This window comes from Phoca vitulina, unplaced genomic scaffold, assembly GCF_004348235.1.
Source record: "Phoca vitulina isolate PV1807 unplaced genomic scaffold, GSC_HSeal_1.0 scaffold77, whole genome shotgun sequence".
Classification (NCBI taxonomy): Eukaryota; Metazoa; Chordata; class Mammalia; order Carnivora; family Phocidae; genus Phoca; species Phoca vitulina.
The window spans coordinates 955310-970854 of record NW_022589780.1 but is presented as its reverse complement, the minus strand read 5'-3'; the positions used below and the strand labels follow the sequence as shown (position 1 = coordinate 970854).

The 15545-nt window shown below is 35.3% G+C and overlaps 1 protein-coding gene across 1 annotated transcript in view; it reads right to left on the bottom strand.

Annotated features, from left to right (window-relative positions):
- The window catches only part of TEX11 (testis expressed 11), a 299352-nt gene that overhangs the window by 86287 nt on the left and 197520 nt on the right, over window positions 1–15545 (bottom strand). Inside the window, exons 17-20 of the mRNA XM_032393867.1 lie at window positions 12730–12832; window positions 7765–7889; window positions 4963–5048; window positions 1446–1502 (exon numbers count right to left, since the gene is read on the bottom strand). Coding sequence (XP_032249758.1) covers window positions 1446–1502; window positions 4963–5048; window positions 7765–7889; window positions 12730–12832 — 371 coding nt within the window. The remainder of the gene's footprint in view (window positions 1–1445; window positions 1503–4962; window positions 5049–7764; window positions 7890–12729; window positions 12833–15545) is intronic.

Sequence of the window (15545 nt, the reverse complement as noted above, 5' to 3'; positions counted from 1 at the left end):
TAATCTACTAGCTACGTTTAGTCTCTGAGTTTCTTTTCTTTTTAAAATTTTTTAAATGACTTTTTAAAATTGTGAAAATTGAAGTATAGGTGACACATAATGTAACACTAGTTTCAGGTATACAACACAGTGATTAGACAAGTCTATACATTATGCCATGCTCATCCCAAGTGTAGCTGCCATCAGTCACCATACAAGCCTATTCCAATACCATTGTATTTTTAAGCTTTTTATTGTGGAAAATTTCCAAGATGTTTCTATGTTAACAGACAAATGGATCCCCATGTATCCATTACCCAGCTTCAGTAATTATTAAACTCATCATCGAGCTTATTTCAATCACACCTCCACCCATTCTTTTCCCTCCCCTATTATTTTGAAACCAATTCTAGACATCGTATCATTTCATCCATAAATACTTTAGGATGTGTCTCTAAGAGATAAAGATTCTTTTAAAAAGCAATAACCACACTATCATTATAGGTCTAAAAATTAATGTCTTAATATCATCAAATATTTGGTCATTATTAAAATTTATAATTTTCTCAGTATCTTTTTTAGTTTATTTGCATTCTTTTAATATATTCATAGAGCCTGTAAAGAAGAGGCAAAATTTATGCTTGGGTAAAATTTGTATCATGAAAAAAGTTAAGTCATCAGTCCAGTATTATCTCAGTCACAGATATTTCCCAAAGAATTTAGCTGAAAAAATGTACTGCCTCCAGGTACAAATTATATATATAGCAAAAGCAAAGTAGAGATACACTATTACAGAGTTTTTATCTAAGTAGAGAATACAGAGATGAGTGATTACTTCTCTGAAAGTTTTCCCTAATCAAGACCCAGAATAGAGTTTTCTCTCAAATCATTAGGAGGTAGTGAATTTCGTGAATGAAAAATTGGTGACCTAATTCTTCCACCAATTGTTAAGTTCTTGATGTCTTATGCCACAGCAACTGTGAGCAGAAAGATATTTGAATACTCCCAGCTGAGCTGATACAGATTCACAATCAATAAGCTGACCAGGTTATATGTTTCTGTGGCGAAGTAAGAGACCTGACTATATATATCTCATGTTAAGAAAGGGGGAAACAGATGCAATATCATAGTAAAATCATAGCTAACATTATTGAGGGCTTAGTAAGTGCTTGGCACTCTTCAAAGTGTTTTCATGTATTTACTCTTTGAGTCATCACAGCAACCCCATAAGGTAGGTACTATTCTATTTTCATTTTACAGATGGGGAAATAAAAGCCCAGGTTACACATCTAATAAGTGGCAGAGACAGGATATGAATCCAGGAAGACTGGCGCCAGAGCCTATATTGATCTTACTATACTGGACATCTCTCAACATAAGGTTTATATTGAAAGTTACTATAATTATTCTAATGGCAAATACATCATTTCTGTAAGTACATATGTAAGTAAGTTATTTCAACTTACTTGCTTTCAGATTCTGGCATCTGAGACACTCTTGGGAGAACTAGACGAAACAAACACCTGTATGATAAAGTAATACAAAAAGTGATGCTTAGAAAAAAAACATGTGAAAGAATACTGACCAACTTATTAATCTTGATTACCCCAGGAGGCAAAAGTGAGAACAGAGAGGGTAAGGAGGAGACTAATTTTATTTTACTTATAGATCTTTGTATTGTTTTAATGGTTGTAATGAAAACATGCAAATTTTATAATTTGGGGAGAGTAATTTAAGAAAATAATTTAAAAACAAAAGTGCTGCTTATGACAAATTCTTAAATAGTTCCACTGTTTATATCATTGCTCCAAATCACCCGCTAGAACATCAGGTATAATGTACAGATCTTAATATTTTTCTTAAGGAACCTGGAGGTGGCCTTTGGGTTCCACATAAATTAGGATGACTGTTCTTTCAAGGGGATCTAACAGCATAATGATGAACTAACAAAATAAGCTAGCTTGTAAAGTTTTAAATGCTAAAAATCTTTTTAAAAATACCATCTATCCTGAGTGATTTTAGATATTTATCTGACTGAAGGCATGCAAGTAACTCAAGACTTCTCTGATACTTACTTCTGTGACTCCATTTCTTTTCAAGTGTAGTTGACCAATAGGAAAACCACTATAGCACCCTTCTGGTTTCTGATTTTTGCCACTGACATATTCTCAGTCACATCATTAGGAGTTATCATGTCCTAACCTCACCCTCTATCTCACTACTGTATGTAAAAGTTCCCTTTTTTTTTTTTAAAGACTTTATTTATTTGACAGAGAGAGAGAGACAGCAAGAGAGGGAACACAAGCAGGAGCGGAGGGAGAGGGAGAAGCAGGCTCCCCGCTGAGCAAGGAGCCCGATGTGGGGCTCGGTCCCAGGACCCCGGGATCATGAACTGAGCCAAAGGCAGATGCTTAACGACTGAGCCACCCAGGCGCCCCTAAAAGTTCCCTTTTGATAGACCATTTTCCTTCATAAAAAGAGAAAAGGGGGAAAAATCAAGTTCAACTGATGTCTTTTTTTTAAAGATGAATTATTTATTTATTTGAGAGAGAGAGAGGGCACAGCAGGGGGAGGGGCAGAGGGAGAGGGAGAAGCAGACTCCCCGCTGAGCAGGGAGCCCAATGAGGAGCTTGATCCCAGGACCCTGAGATTGTGACCTGAGCCAAAAGCAGATGCTTAACTGACTGGCACCCCAACTGATATCTTTTTTTTAACTTTAAGCATCTTTATCAAATTTCCAAAGACATTTTTCACAGAAATAGAAAAAAAATCCTAAAATTCTTTTGGAAACACAAAATACCCTGAATAGCCAAAGCAACCTTGAGAAAGAATAAAGCTGGAGACATCACACCTCCTGGTTTCAAACTATACCACAAAGCTATAGTAATCAAAACAGCATGGTACCACCACAAAAATAGCAACATACACCAAAAGAACAGAGAGTCCAGAAATAAACCCATGTATAAACCATGTATATACCATGTTAACTAATATTTGAGAAGAGAGTCAAGAATATTCAATGGGGGAAAGATAGTCTTTTCAGTAAATGTTGCTGGTAAAACTAGATTATTCACATGCAAAAAAATGAAATTGGGCCACTATCTTTCACTACTCACAAAAATTAACTTGAAATGGATTAAACACTTAAGACCTGAAAACAGTAAACCTCCTAAAAGAAAACACAGGGGAAAAGCTCTTTGACAATGACTTTTTAGATATGAAACCCAAAGCACAAGCAAAAATGAACAAGTGGGACTACATCAAACCACAAAGCTTCTGCACAGCAAAGGAAACAAAATGAAAGGGCAACCTACAGAATAGGAGAAAATATTTGCAAACCATGTATCTGATAAGGGGTTACTATACAAAACAAATAAGGAGCCTATACAACTCAAAAAAAAAAAAATCAACAAATAATCTGATTTAAAAATGGGCAAAGGACTTGAATAGACATTTTTTCCAAAGAAGACATGCATGTCAACAAATACATGAAAAGATGCTGAACATCACTAATCATCAGGGAAATGCAAATCAAGACTACAATGAAGTATCACCTCACACCTGTTAGAATGGCCAGTATCAAAAAGACAGATAAGTTTTGGTGAGGATGTGGAAAAGAGGGAAACCTTCGACATTCTTGATGGGAACATAAATTGGTGCAGCCACTGGAAAACAGTATGGAGGTTCCTCAAAAATTAAAAACAGAACTACCATATGATCCAGCAATCCCACTTTTGGGTATAGATCCAAAGGAAAGAAAATCACTGTCTTGAAAAGGTATCTGAACCTTCATGTTCATTGCAGCATTATTCACAATAGCCAAGACATGGAAACAACTTAAGTGTCCACTGATAGATGAATGGATAAAGAAAATGTGGTATGTACACACACACGCAAGAGTATTTTTTAATTAACATTTATTTTATTTTATTTTATTAAAGATTTTATTTATTTATTTGACAGAGACACAGTGAGAGAGGGAACACAAGCAGGGGGGAAGCAGGAGAGGGAGAAGCAGGCCTCCCACAGAGCAGGGAGCCCGATGAGGGGCTCGATCCCAGGACCCTGGGATCATGACCTGAGCCGAAGGCAGACGCTTAACAACTGAGCCACCCAGGCGCCCCTAACTTATTTATTTTAGAGGGGGGGGGGAGAGAGAGAGAGAGAGAGAGAGAGAGAGAGAGCACGAGTGGGGGGAGGGGCAGAGGAAAAGAGAGAAAGAGAATCTCAAATAGACTCCATGCCCAGCGCAAAGCCTGATGCAGGGCTCGATCTCATGACCCTGAGATCATGACCTGAGCCCAAATCAAGAGTCAGACCCTTAACTGACTGAGTTACCCAGGCACCCCACCCCCACAGGAGTATTATTTAGTCATATAAAAGAAGGAAATCCTGCCTTTTGTGACAACATGGATGGACTTTGAGGGCATTGTGCTAAGTGAAAAGACAAAGACAAATACTGTATTATCTCACTTATATGCTGAATCTTTTTTTTAAAAAAGTGAAAAACATAGAAACAGTAGAACAGTGTTTGCTAGGAGCTAGGTGTGGAAGAAGTGGGGAAATGTGGTCAAAGGGTACAAACTTCAAATTATAAGATGCACAAGTTCTGGGGATCTAATGTAGAGCATGGTGACGATAGTTAACAAGACTGTATTACATATCTGAAAGTCGGGAAGAGACTAAATCTTAGATGTTCTTACCACACACAAAGAAATTGTAATTTTGTGAGGTGATGAATATGTTAACTAATTTTGTTGTGCCAATCATTTCACAATATATGCACGTTTCAAATTATCAGGTTATACACCTTAAACTTATACAACGTTATCTGTCAATTATATCTCAATAAAGCTTGAAAAAATTTAAAATAACAGTTGGTACAGTAGGCCTGATCACATCACCTCAGCACTATTTTGACAAAGTTTATAGACCAAGATTAAGAGGAAATCCTTTCACATCTACAGGATGCGAATTACTTACTTTAAAGCTGTAAGGACTTGTTGCGGGTCTTCTGAATATCGAGCTAAATATTCCAAAGCTTTTCCTGCCACAATTTGCTGTCCATTCTAAAAAGAACAAATATAATATGTTAAACTACATTTCAAAGTGGTACTTATACAAAATGTTACCTATATTCCTGTCCTTTAAGGACAAGAAAAAAAATCTGAACTTGTCATTTTATATGATCAAAAGAGCTAATGCAAGATGATAGAATGAAGAAACAACTCATTGACAAAACCAGAACAGGTTCATATTGGCCCCAGAAATCCACTCCTCCCTATCCACAAATACTCACAGACTTGCAAACACTGCCATGAACCCACTAGGACTAATTTTATGGTGATCTTTATCCTTTTTCATTAGCAGTAACCAAAGGAAACCCGACCTTCATTTTTAGCACCCGAATCCCCATAAAGCTCTATAAATCCCTCTTTTCCCATTTCTCCCCAACTCCCCTAATCTTTCCACTTTTGTTCTCTAAAGTCCAGTTCATTATCATCAAAATCTTCTCTATGAGCAACCTCTTCTCTGAAAGTTCCCTCCACATTCTTTCTGTAATGGAAATCTAGGTCCCACCAAGGATACTGCTTCCAAAGAAGCCCTCTCAAGTAGTGGTGATTTTGCTCTCATTTCCCTTCTACCCATAGACCTGGAGATGGAGTAGGCGTTGTTTTTGCTCTTCATTGCTGTTTTAAATCATTTTCCCTTCCCCCCTCCCCAAATCCCAAGCTTTGAATTTCCTTCATCAGACTATATCACCCACCATTTCTCATTGTGCTGATCTATCAGCTCTCTGGCCATTTCTTCTCATTTCTTGATGACTTATCTACTGTACAGTTATTTTCTCTAAAAACTACTCCTGTCTTAGTTTTTGGCACTTTCAATATATAGACAGATGATCCTCCTAATATCCTAGTCTCTTATTTCCTTGAATTCTACTCTGCCAATTATTAGCTGTTCACTAGCACAGTCATTGACTGTACCCTCTCATTACTGTTGACTGTCTTCTCATGTGTCTGTTGGCCATCTGTAAGTTTTCTTTGGAGAAATGTCTGTTCATGTCTTCTGCCCATTTTTAAACTGGAGTATTTGTTTTTTTGGGTGTTGAAGTTGTGTCGGTTCTTTATATATTTTGGATCCTGCCCCTTTATTGGATATGTCATTTGCAAATATCTTCTTCCATTCAGTACGTTGTCTTTTAGGTTTGTTGATTATCCCCTTCACTGTGGAGAAGCTTTTAATTTTGATGTAGTCACAACAGTTTATTTTTGTTTTGATTTCCCTTGCCTCAGGAGACATATCTAGAAAAATGTTGCTACGGCTGATGTCAGAGAAATTACTGCCTGTGGTCTCTTCTAGGATTTTTATGATTTCAGGTCTCACATTTAGGTCACATTTTGAGTTTATTTTTGTGTATGGTGTAAGAAAGTGGTCCAGTTTCATTCTTTTGCATGTAACTGTCCAGTTTTCCCAGCACCATTTGTTGACGAGACTTTTTCCCACAGCATATTCTCTCCGCCTTTGTCAAAAGTTAATTGACCATATAATTATAGGTTTATTTCTGGGTTTTCTATTCTGTTCCATCGATCTCTGTGTTGGACTCTGTCGTTACTAATGGTTGCAAACCTTCCATACTCTCAGTCAGGGCTGGGACTAGGGTGAGCTAAGTGATGTAAGTGAGGCTCTTAAGGTGCAAAATTTAAGGAGGCACTCACTCTTACGGTCATGCAAGAACCAACTCTGCACTTGCATGACTCAGAAAGTGGGTGCTTCCTTAAGTACCTCACTTCCTCATCTTGGTCCTGCTCTGTTTCATATATTCCACTTTCTGACCACCATCTCCTACCTTTCTAATTCACTCCCTTCTGTTACTCCAGCAATCCTTCCACTGCACTTAGACCTCCAAACCATTCATGTTACGAATTTTTCACTGCCCCTCATCCCCTTGATGTCCTCCTCCACGACCAGTTTAAATTCCATGGGGATTAATGATAATCACTTCCTTGTTTCTTGATTTTCCTACTCTTCCTCCTTTGCTTCATTGTATTCATCTGGCAAAACCACAAACCTGGTTAAATCCAACTTTCTACTGACTTTTGTGCCTACATCCATTTAGCTGCAAGTGGCTGGATAAAAACCTGTACAACTATTTCTTTTATTTTAAAATGTCATCAAATAGGCCTTAACACTTACTGCGCAAGCATCCCACACTAGCATGTCATTCACTTTCTTGCTTTCCTGCATGATTAGTTTATACCTTACCCTATCTTCTCAAACTCCCCAACATCTCCTCTCCCATTCTCACTCCAGGTGATGACCTTGTTTCCTACTTTATTGAAAAAACTGAAGACATCAGGAAAAAAAAACTTCCAGATTCCCACTACCACATTTATTCATACACCAGGGAACACACCACATACTCTAACTTCTCAACTGCTTTTATAGATGAACTATCCATTTTCTTTCCTAAAGCCAATCCCTGAATTTATACACTTGTGTCCATCACCTCTTGCCTGTTTAAGGACATTGCTCTAACAATTCTCTTTTCTCTCTCACACACATTGTCAACTTTTTGTTCTCTTACTAGGTCATTTCCATCAGCATATAAGCGTTCTCATTCATCCCATCTCAAACAAACAAACAAACCTCTGATCCTACTTCTCACACCAACTACTGACCAATTTCTTTTCTTTGTAGCAAACTCCTCTAAAGAGTTCCATGAATTGTCTCTCAAAATGGAAAAGAGGTAAAAAATCTTGGGGATAAATACATAAGAATTACCTCTAAAGCAAACTGGGCAGCTAAACTGAGGAGCATGACAGGTGACTCTTTATCTCTAAGTGTCCCACTCTCCTCTGGATCTTCAGGTATTAATAACTTCTCTAATGTAGTAATTGCTCGCAAAGCTGAAAAAGAAGGAAACAATTAAAAAAATGAGATACTCTTATCAAACATAATAGCTTTATATGGTTAATTATACCACAGTGACTTTAGAACTCATTTTAAGAGCACCAATATCTTTTCTTTATTAAGTTCAATTAGCCAACATATAGTACATCATTAGTTTTTGATGTAGTGTTCAAAGAGCACTAATATCTTTAAAATATTAGTTAATTTACATAAAGTCATCTAAATTGCTAAACTGTCAAGGAGGACCTGAATGTCAGAAAAATGCCCAACTGAGCAATTCACCTCTATGAATTTATCCCATGGATATACTTGCAAAAGTGAACAAAAACATAAAAATATGTTTATCCAGCAATTTTTTTAAAGAGTACAATATACAACCAACCTAAATTCTATCACTAATGGATGGCCTAATACATTTTGGTACATTCATAAAATGGAATATAAAAGAGAATTAAATTTAAAAATGAATGGTGGTATTACATTCCATTATATATCTTAAAGGTAGACTACAATAAGTTAAACGTATGCACTATAGAACTTAAATAACAATTAAAATAACAAAATGAAGAGAGCTAATAGGCCAAAAGATGAGATAAATGTCATCATAAAAAATACTCAATCCACAAGAAAGTAGAAAAAAGAAAAATGGGTGACAATGAACAGATGGGACAAACAGAAGACAAATAAAAAGATGCTAAATTTAAACCTAACCATACCAATAATCATGTTAAATATAAATGGTATAGATGACCCAAGTAAAAGGCAGATAGTCACACTGAATTAAAGAAAGCAACTTTCAACTATATGCTACCTACAAGAAACACACTTTAAATATAATATAAAGACAAAATTAGTTAAAAGAAGACACATGGGATAATATATACTATGATAAAGGTAATCAAAAGAAAGCTGGAGTGGCTATATTAATATCAGACAAAATGGATTTCAGAGCAAAGAATATTACATAACAGAAGGTTAATTCATGATGATAAGGGAATTCATTCATTATGAGAACATAACAATCTTAAATGTTCAGCACCTTATAACAAAATTTCAAAACACTTAAAGAACTTAAAGAACTGCAAGGAAAAATTAACAAATTAACGAATCCACAATTATAGTCAAAGATTTCAGTACTTTCTCTTAGTAATTGATAGAACAAGTAGTAAATCAGTAAGGATGCAGTACACTTTACACTATTAATCAACTTGACCTGAATAACATTTACAGAACACTCAAACAAACACCAGTAAAATATACATTTTTCTCAAGTGCACATAGAATGTTTACAAATAAAGACAATATTCTGGGAACAAGCCTTAACATATTAAAAGGATTCAAGTCATACAAAATTATGATCTTTGACTATATGATTTCAAGTTTATTACACAGCTAGACTAATTAAGACAGTGTGGAAGTGGTATAAAGATAGATGAATAGATCAATGGAACAGAATGAAGAATCTAGAAAGAGACCCACACACACATATGACAACTGATTTTCAATAAATGCGCAAAGGTAATTCAGTTGAAAAAGGATAGGTTTTATTTTTTTTAAAGATATTATTTATTTGTCAGAGAGAGAGAGCACAAGCAGGGGGAGCAAAAGGCAGAGCTGGCAGAGGGAGAAGCAGACTCCCCACTGAGCAAGGAGCTCAATGTGGGACTCGATTCCATGACCCTGGGATCATGACCTGAGCCGAAGGCAGACGCTTAACCGACTGAGCTACCCAGGTGTCTGAAAAAAAGATAGTTTTTAAATAAATGATGCTGAAAAAATGATGCTGGAATGATTAGATAGCCATGTGCCCAAAAAAATGAACATCAGTTCATACCTTAAATTAAATACAAAAATTAATATACAAAATTGATCACAGAACTAACCATACACTTACTTTAAACCTATATTTCTTGAAGAAAACACAGGAAAAAATTTTTGTGACCTTAGATTAGGTAAAGATTTCTTACCCATAATACCAAAAGCACACTCCATAAAAGAGGAAAAAAGATAAATTAGACTGTCAAACTTCTCATGAAAGACATAATAAAAAGAAAAAATTTATAAAACATATATCCAATAATCTGTATCTAAAATATATAAAGAACTTCCAAAACTCAATAATAAGAAAACAAAGTTTCCTATATCTTAGTAACTAAAATATATTTCTTTCCTATGTTCTAGCCACTATGACAGAAGATGAATAAAACATATAGAGATGAATAAAAAAAAAGAAAACAAAGTTCCCTATAAAAAACTGGACAAAAGATTTATACAAACACTGTCAAAGAAGATATATGGATGTCAAATATTACAGAAATACTAGTTAAAACCACAATAAGATACCATTACCCTACTATTAGAATGGGTAAAATATTTTTTACATGGACAATTCCAAGTGCTGTTGAGGATGCAGATCACCTGGAACACTCATATACAGCTGGTTAGAATGTAAAATTGTATAGCTACTTAGGAAAACAGGTTGGCAGTTTCTAATAAAGTTAAACATATATTTACCATACAATCCAAAAATCCAACTCCTAGATATTTATCCTAGAGAAGTTAAATCTTATCATCACACAAAATCTGTAAACAGATATTTGTAGCACATTTATTCACAGCTGCTCAAAACGGAAACCATCCAAATATACTTCAACTGGTGAATGAATAAACAAACTGTGGTACATACATACTATAGACTATTACTCAGCAATAAAAAAGAACAAACTATGGAAACACAACAATATGAATGAGTTTTGAATGCATTATCATAAGTGAAAGAAAGGCTCAAAAGCTTCATAATGTATGATCCCATTTATATGACACTTTGGAAATGGCAAAAATATAGAGATAGAAATGAGTTCAGTTGTTTCCAGGGCTAAATGTGGTTGGAAGGAATGACAACAAGGGAACCTGAGGTAATTTTTTGTTCTATATCATGACTGTAATGGTGGTTACATGACTGTATACATTTGTTAAAACTCATAGAATTATTAATATAAATAAACCTCATAGAATCATATACTATTAAGTTTTATTCTATATATTATCAATAAACATGGCTTTAAAAATGGTCACAGATAACTGGGGAAAAAATAAAAAGACTGAGTTGATGCTATGTTTAAAAAGTAAAAAAATATATTTTAATAGAATGTTAAAAGGTTTAATAGGAAATCTACTTTTTGCCATTTCTGTTGGTAAAAAGTTTCAAATTTTTTCAATCTTTCAACATAATACATCAAATAAAACAAATTCCCAGGAGTCTCCAATGAAAACATTGATGATGGACCTGACTACACTATAAACCCTGATAAAGAACTGACTCCAATTTGCTAATCTTTAATTAATATACAGGAATACTTTACCACCCTGGAACATTTCTTTTTCAAAGAAGAATAAGTTATCATTCTTTTTTTATGGAGTGCAAAGCAGAGTCCATTGCACATAGTAGGTATTCATAAACAGTTGCTCAATTGGATTAGTATAAATTCTGTTTGGATCCATTAATTTAAACTTCTCAATTTCTCAACTTAAGCCCTTCACAACTGCTCCAACTGCCTCAGGATATTCTCAGCTACACTGAGAGCTGAATGGGAATAGTATCACAGCACAGGCGTATCTGTAACCAAGTCAAGATACAGGAGTGTACAGACACATCGACTAGGAAACTATGCTTAACTTAATGGAAAGGGCCCAACACTAATGGGATGAGGTTCATGTGAGCAATTCCAGCAATTGTCAACTCCATAGAGAGAAACTCCATTTCAAGGCCAAATCTCTTACCAATCACTTCCCAAATAAGTGAAAACATTTCAAAGTAAGCTGGAGACTTTGTCTAAGACAACTCTTTTTTTGTTTGTTTTTTTTAAAGATTTTTAAATTTTTATTTATTTGACAGAGAGAGAGACAGCGAGAGAGGGAACACAAGCAGGGGGAGAGGGAGAGGGAGAAGCAGGCTTCCCGCGGAGCAGGGAGCCCGATGCGGGGCTCGATCCCGGGACTCTGGGATCATGACCTGAGCCGAAGGCAGATGCTTAACGACTGAGCCAACCAGGCGCCCCTGTCTAAGACAACTCTTTTTTTTTTTTTTTTTTTAAAGATTTTATTTATTTATTTGAGAGAGAGAGAAAGCATGAGCGGGGGGCAAGGGACAGAGGGAGAGGGAGAAGCAGGCTCCCCACTGAGCAGGGAGCCTGACGCGGGACTGGATCCCAGGACCCCGGGATCATGACCTGAGCCGAAGGCAGACGCTTCACCGGCTGAGCCACCCAGGCGCCCTGTCTAAGACAACTCTTAACTGAAATGGGTTTGCAGTATGAATTCCCTCTTACCCCACAGCTTTTTATTTTTTAATTTATTTTTTATTTTTTAAAGATTTTATTTATTTATTTGACAGAGAGAGACAAAGCGAGAGAGGGAACACAAGCAGGGGGAGTGGGAGAGGGAGAAGCAGGCTTCCCGCTGAGCAGGGAGCCCGATGTGGGGCTAGATCATGACCTGAGCCAAAGGCAGATGCTTAACTGACTGAGCCACCCAGGCGCCCCACCCCACAGCTTTTTTAAACTTAACTTTTAACAGGTTCAAATGACAGAAAATACAAAAAAGTATACAACGACAAGACTTTCTCCCCAATTCCTTAGGCAGCCCCTGTTCTTTTATTCCTATGTAACCTTCATAATTCCTTTTTGTTGCATGGTTGTATCATCTTTACATAGGAAAGCTAGAATATAGAATATATAACTCCACTGTCTTAAAAACAATGTTTTTTTCTTTATGGTAGAAGAGGATTATTATTCTTTATATTAACAGTTAAATATAATTCATAAATAACATTCATACCTCTGCCAGAGTTGCCCTCTAAAACTGCAACCTTGAATACATAAAACTGAGTGAAAATATTTCTAGGATCACGTTGTTCAGCTTCTATCACTGCCTCTTTAGCCTGAAAAAAGAAAATATTGGATCTCTTTTATAAAGGTAATAAGGAAGACCTTATCATATTTTACTAAAATTATTAATATAGTCACAATGGCTGAGGATACTCATCATAAAAAGATGTGAATCTAAGTAAAATCTTTAAAGAACTGTTCTCTTAAAATGCTGAAGAAACAGTGAGTTCTGCTTCTAGAAATAGGGTGCATTATATATGTCAGACCAACTCTCCTACTGAAAACAACGAAAAATGTTAGATAACATTTTTTTTTCAATTCCAAAGCAACTTACAAGATAATAAAATCTAAGGAAAAGTGAGGTTCCAGAGAAACAAGCAGAGAATTAAAGCCACTTTTTTTCTGGTGGGCATTTATAAATCTAGACAAATGTTAGCTGTAGTTTAAATGAATCTCACTAGGTTAGGAAAACAGACATCAAGAGACCCAAGGGACCACACTCTTAGGTTACCAGAACTAAACCGCTCCTACCTGCATCACCAGGGAACTGCAAAGAAAGTTGAGAGGAACACAACAAAATGTGATGGGGAGAACCAATCCCTGAGGTGTGTATTTATGGCATCAAATTACATTAAACAGGAAGCCAAAAGACCTCAAACTATGAATTTATTTGACGTTGGTCCCAAACATCTGAAGAAACAAAGGTAAATATTCTCTGGGGGAAGTAACCTTCATCCTAGGCTTCAAAATATTTCCAAAAATGATTTTTCAAGAATCAGGAGTAATAAACATAAAAAAAATCAAGCATACTAAGAAGCAATACACCATAAATGAGAATCAGCAGAAACAACAAATTGCAGAAACAGATTCTCAAAATGTAGATACCAGAATTATAAAAAACTATCTATAAAACACCTGTTTTCAAAGTTTAAAGAAATTAAAAGATCCTCAAAAATATATATATAAGTAGGTGGATATACAATAGTACATATTGATATGGTACAGTGGTTATTTGCAGCTGATCTCAATTCTGATTGATTATTGCCCATGGTATATCAGTTGTTACACATCTTGAATATCAGAGAAGTTTGTAGGAAACAGAAACTATAAAATATGACCTTGATGATCTGAAAAAGTACTTGAAATGAAAAATACAATAACCCAAATGGAAACATGGTAGATAGGTTCAATAGCAGACTAGAAACATGAGAAGGGAAAATTAGTGAACTGAAAGAGAAGGCAAAATAAATTAGGCAAAGCGCAGTTCAGATATTACAAACATGGACAGTTAAATAAAGATTCTATTATCTTTAAGACGACAAATGAAAGAATTGAAACACTAAGTAATTTCCACATTGGTAGAAGGGGGTAACCAGAAATTTTAAAAAACAGAGGATACTCCTTTCAACAAACTGTGTTGAAACAAATGGACATCCATGTGCAAGAAAAATGAATCTGAACACAGACCATTAACCTTCCACAAAATTAACACAAAATGGATCATCAACTTAAATATAAAACTCCCAGCTATAGAACTCTTAGAAAGTAACAAAGGAGAAAATTGAAGTGACCTTTGGTTTGCTAATGACTTTTTATTTTTTATTTATCTTTTAAAGTTTTTATTAGTTAACATACAGTGTAATATTAGGTTCACATGTATAATACAGTGATTCAACACTTCCATACAATACCCAGTGCTCATCATGACAAATACGCTCCTTAATCCCCATCATCTATTTAACCCATCCCCCCTACCCACCTCCCCTCTGGTAACCCTCAGTTTGTTCTCTATCGTAAGAGTCTGTTTCTTGGTTTGCCTCTCTCTTATTTCCCTGGAAATTTGTTTTCTGTCTTAAATTTCACATATGAGTGAAATCATATGGTATTTGTCTTTCTCTGACTGAATTATTTCGTTTAGCCTAATACTCTCTAGCTCCATCCATGTCATTGCAAATGGCAAGATTTCATTCTTTTTGATAGCTGAGCAATATTCCATTGCATATATAAATATGCATATATATACACCATAACTTCTTTATCCATTCATCAGTCGATGGACATTTGGGCTCTTTCTATAATTTGGTTATTGTAGATAATGCTGCTACAGACATTAGACATTGGTGTGAAGCCATGTGGCCCTGGACTTTTGTTTGTTGGGAGATTTTTGATTACTGATCCAATTTCTTTGCTAATTATGAGTCTATTCAAGTGTTCTGTTTCTTCCTGTTTCAGTTTTGGTAATTTATAGGTTTCTTGAAATTTATCTATTTCCTTTAGGTTGGTGATGACTTTTAAAAAACACAACACCAAAAGCACAATCCATGAAAGAAAAAATTGGGAGTTGGACATTATTAAAATTAGAAATGTCTGCTATGTGAAAGATATTGTTAGAGAATGAAAACATAAGCCGCACAGTGAGAGAAAACATTTGTAAAACACATATCTGATAAAAAAATTGATGTCCAAAATATACAAAGAATTCAACAATAAGACAAGAAACTACTCAATTATAAATTGGGGAAAAGACTTGAACAGATACCTCACTAAAGAAGACATACAGATGGCAAATAAGCATATAAAAAGATGCTCAACATTATATTTCATCAAGAGAATGCAAATTAAAATAATACCACTATACAACTATTAAAATGGCTAAAATCTAAAACACTGACAAAACCAAATACTGGTGAGAATGTGGAGAAATAGGAATTCTCATTCATTGCTAGTAAGAAAAATAATAGTAGAGCCATTCTGAAAGACAGTTTC